The following is a 4259-nucleotide window of genomic DNA, read 5'->3' as shown; positions in this document are numbered from 1 at the left end:
ACACACACACACACACACACACACACACATATATATATATATTCTTTACTCTTTTATTCTTTTACTTGTTTAAGTCATTTGACTGCGGCCATGCTATGACTGTATACTGTTTTGGTGTTTTCTTTTTGAAGGATCAAATTCGGTGAACCTGAGTATGAGGAGATCATTGAACATTTTCAACTTCTGTTCAAACATATTAGTATATTTGCACCAGAAAATTTCTTTCCGCTCTTCAGATTTTTTCGGTGGAATTCTCCCGTAAGTATAAAAACTTCACTTAAAAATATGAATAATAAATCAACTTTACAATCCAGGGTATATTAAAAAAAATTTCAAATCCAGGTTTCCAGAATATTCTGAAGATAATTGTTGAGTATCTAAGTAATGATACTGCCCACATATTTACAGCCTTCACTAGAGTCGACCCATTTAACTTTGATTTCATTAGCTTCCTCACTTTTCTGATGTTACTCCTTCTCAATTTTCGTTTTCATTTCTGTAGTTAGAACTCTGTCAGATACTAATACCCTTAGATACTCTCTCCTGTCAATGATTATAATATCTGGCTATTTGGTAAATGGATGCCTTTGGGAATTGGATGCTGTTGACCACTTATCCCCTTCTCGTGACTAAGACTGCACAGTTATCTATGCCAAATTGCATGCCTATATCTTTGCTGAAGTGTCTTACAGTCTGTATGAAAGAATCTGTCACTTTTTCATTCTAACCAAAATGCTTCAGATCATCCATGTAGAGCAAATGGTTAATTTTTCCATTGCCATTTCTGAACTGATACCCTGCCTTTGCCATCCTTAATACTAAACTAAGGGGGATCAAACATAAGACAAATATTAAAGGGGACAACGAGTCACCCTGGAAAATTCCTTTTTTGATATTAACTTTCCCTGGGAGTGTGTCACATGAGTAGAGAGCTACTTTCCTTTTCTTCATGCTAAAGCTAACTAATTCTCTTATGTTGTCTGCTATACTGAGCATACTCAAACATTCACTTATCCATAAGTGTGGGACCATGTGATAGGCTTTCTTATAATATATCCATGCTATTGTTAGATTTTTCCTTTCTATCTTTTACTTCATTTAGATCTGTTTTGTCTATACATATTAGATCATTCGTTCCTCTAGCCTTCTTCCTGCAACCTTTCTGTTCTTCTGGCTGTAAATCCTTGTTGTCAAGGTGCTTGTAAATGCTTTCTGAAAGCATTGCTGTTAACAGCTTCCACACTAATGGTATGCAAGAGATTGGTCTACCTATGCTTGCTGTATTGCCCTTGCTCTTATCCTTCATAATGAGTATTGTCCTCCCTTTACATCCAATCTGGTATTATTCCTCCGTTAAGGCAATCCCGACGTTGTTCCCTCAGCCACTCATGAAAACTACTAAGTTTCTTTAGCCAGTACCCTTGAACTAAATCTGGTCCTGGGCCCTTCCAATTCGTGATTTTCCTAACACTTTACTCATATATGCACGAGTTAATCTTAGATCTGGCAGCTTCTCACTCACTACTTTTCCCCCCTCACTTTCTTTAACCATACTGCATCTTCATTATGATTGACTGATTTATCCCAAATATTACACCAGAACTTTCTAGCTTCCTCTGCATTAAGTTTCTGATCTTCAGTACTTCGTTCTCCACTATTTATTTGGCCATAAAGTCTCCTCTGGTCTGTCTCAAATAATCTATTCTGTTGATACTGGTCTATTCTTTTCTGACATCTGCAAAGCTTGCCTGCTACTGCTATGTTACGCTGTTTCAACTCTTCTATTATTATCCCACATCCTTTCTCTTTGACTAATTATCTTTCCTCGAGGAAAGATTTGCATCTTGTGTTTCATAATTTGTTTCTTTTCCAGGTTTCCATTCTACTCAGATCTTGTCTTAAAGTTTTCATTTTATTTTGTAGTCCCCTTTTCCACATTTGCTCTTTTTTAATCTTTCCCTGTGAGATATCTAATCTTCTGGTGACAACCACCCCTCCTGCGTAGATCAGTAAGTTAGTGTCTCCTATATTTTTGGTATCTAACCTACTGATAACTGAATCTATTTTCCTAGTCATTTCTTGCAGCTTCCCCCTGTTGGTGCCTTTTAATGCTGGCAATCTTTTTCTTACTTCTTTACTCATTACTTCCTACAACTCACCTAAAATTTTCTGATCTTCCTCACTTAAATCACTTGAGTCGTTGGTGCCAGTTGTCTCTTCCTTACTAGTAGCGCTATTATTATTTTTTTCCTTTAGATTCTTCTTTGGATTGAGCTGTATCTCTTATTATGTTGTTTGTCTTTCCCACTGAATGGTCTTTCTTTTCCAGTTCACTTGTGATATCCTCTGTCATCCACTTTCTTCTTCTAATAGCGTTACTTTGATCGACAAATCTCTGCTCAGTCACTTTAAACATATCCTTCTCTACCTAAAGTGTTAACATCCGTTTTCTATAACCTCTTCTTTTAGGTTCACTTTCTAAGTAGCACTGTATCACTATCCTGTTTTCTTCACTGGACCACTTCCTCCTCTTTGCTCTATTATCTGTTGATGCTGTATTAGGATGACAACTGTGGTCAGTCTTCACCTTTATTGATCCACTGCCGTGCGCGATTCCTTCCCTTAAAGGTCCTGCTTCAATTTCGATGTTACAACTAAAGTTTCTTCGGCAACTCCTGTCTCTCATAAACTGAGGTAAGGTAACGTCTGTTACCACCGTCATCACAACTATTATTTTTCGACATCTGAGAGTTTCAAGCAACTTTCTATTGTATCATTTGTTGCACCTGTGTGCTGGTCGGGCGGGGAGTGCTACATTTTTTTCGTGAGAATACTGTATTGTATCAGTACGTCTTGTTACGGAGTTTGGTTTGAGTCTTTTGTTGTATTAGTTTTTATATTCTGTGTTGTTTGCGCAGAGCGGAGTGTGTACTTCTGCTGGGTATCGGCCTTCTATGGCACATGTTGTGAGTTTTGTTCATTTTCTTGGGTATTTACAGTATGAGTTTATTCTTGTGTGTTTTTTTTGGGGGGTGGGGATGAGGTCGTGTGTGTGTGTATGTGTAACTCTCAAATCAACTAGTTTATAGTATTTATGATTATCCGTCCGCCGTTCTTTTGCATAGTTTTGTTGTGGGTTCCGTTAATTATTATTGTTATTATTATTATCACTTTCATTAACATATTATTATTATTATTATTATTATTATTATTATTATTGTGTGTGTGTGTGTGTGTGTGTGTGTGTGTGTGTGTGTGTGTGTGTGTGTGTGTGTGTGTGTGTGCATATGAATATATAGCTCGCTACTTCAAAACTATTCCATGCATGATAAATAAGTTATATTACAGTTAAAGACAATTCAGAGTGTAATTTATATGGAGTTGGTAGTTTGGAAATAAAGAATCTTATTACCAACTGGATATAGTTGTTAGATTGATGAATAATTGTGCTTATTTTATTGACTCAATAAGAAAGTCCAACTAGATATAAACTTAGAATAAAGTTTGATGAGATAAAAAAAATATATTATATTATAAAACATTTAATTCGACATATACGTTACTGTTGTTGAAAAGGTAGAAAAGGTTATAAAGAAGCAGGCGAAGATCCGAAGTTATATTAGAAAGAAAATCGCAGAACATAAAGAAACCTTTAATCCTGAAAACATAAGAGATTTCATTGATTTTTATTTGCTGTCGCTTGAGAAGGAACCAAACAGTGAGACTTTAACTGGTGAGTTTTATATGAGCTTTTAATTATATTCTTATAATTCTTCAATGATATCAATAAAAGAAATTAACAAAAGGAATTATTTTAATCATGAAATGAAATATAAAAGTTATAAAGGTTATATCATAAAATATTCTGGAAAAACAATATTCTTTAATAAATAATCCATATAATTTTCTCTTTCCCATACATTCTTTTTTTTTTTTTTATATGTACACACATATAAAGAAAGAATGTTTAGGAAATATTTAATTAATGTGGGGAAATTATCAGAAAAGCCATTTCTATTCATTTTTGAAATATATATATATATATATATATATATATAGTTTTATGGAAAAGAACCAAGGTTCATGAACTCATCGATGAAAATCCACTGTCACATATAGAAAAATTAATAAGTAAAAGCACAATAATTTAAATTTTTAATAAATTGATTTTAATTGAGTTTTTACTTGTAATTTTGGATTTTTATCTCTAATATTATTATTATTATTATTATTATTATTATTATTATTATTATTATTAT

At 33.7% G+C, this 4259-nt stretch overlaps 1 protein-coding gene across 1 annotated transcript in view; it reads left to right on the top strand.

Moving 5' to 3' along the window:
• The window catches only part of LOC106870545 (cytochrome P450 2B4), a 21387-nt gene that overhangs the window by 12324 nt on the left and 4804 nt on the right, over positions 1 to 4259 (top strand). The window contains exons 3-4 of the mRNA XM_014916668.2: positions 132 to 258; positions 3577 to 3733. Coding sequence (XP_014772154.1) covers positions 132 to 258; positions 3577 to 3733 — 284 coding nt within the window. The remainder of the gene's footprint in view (positions 1 to 131; positions 259 to 3576; positions 3734 to 4259) is intronic.

The sequence above is a fragment of the Octopus bimaculoides genome, chromosome 11 (assembly GCF_001194135.2).
Source record: "Octopus bimaculoides isolate UCB-OBI-ISO-001 chromosome 11, ASM119413v2, whole genome shotgun sequence".
In the NCBI taxonomy this organism is placed as follows: Eukaryota; Metazoa; Mollusca; class Cephalopoda; order Octopoda; family Octopodidae; genus Octopus; species Octopus bimaculoides.
The sequence above is the reverse complement of the archived record's forward strand: the minus strand, read 5'-3'. Positions and strand labels throughout refer to the sequence as shown.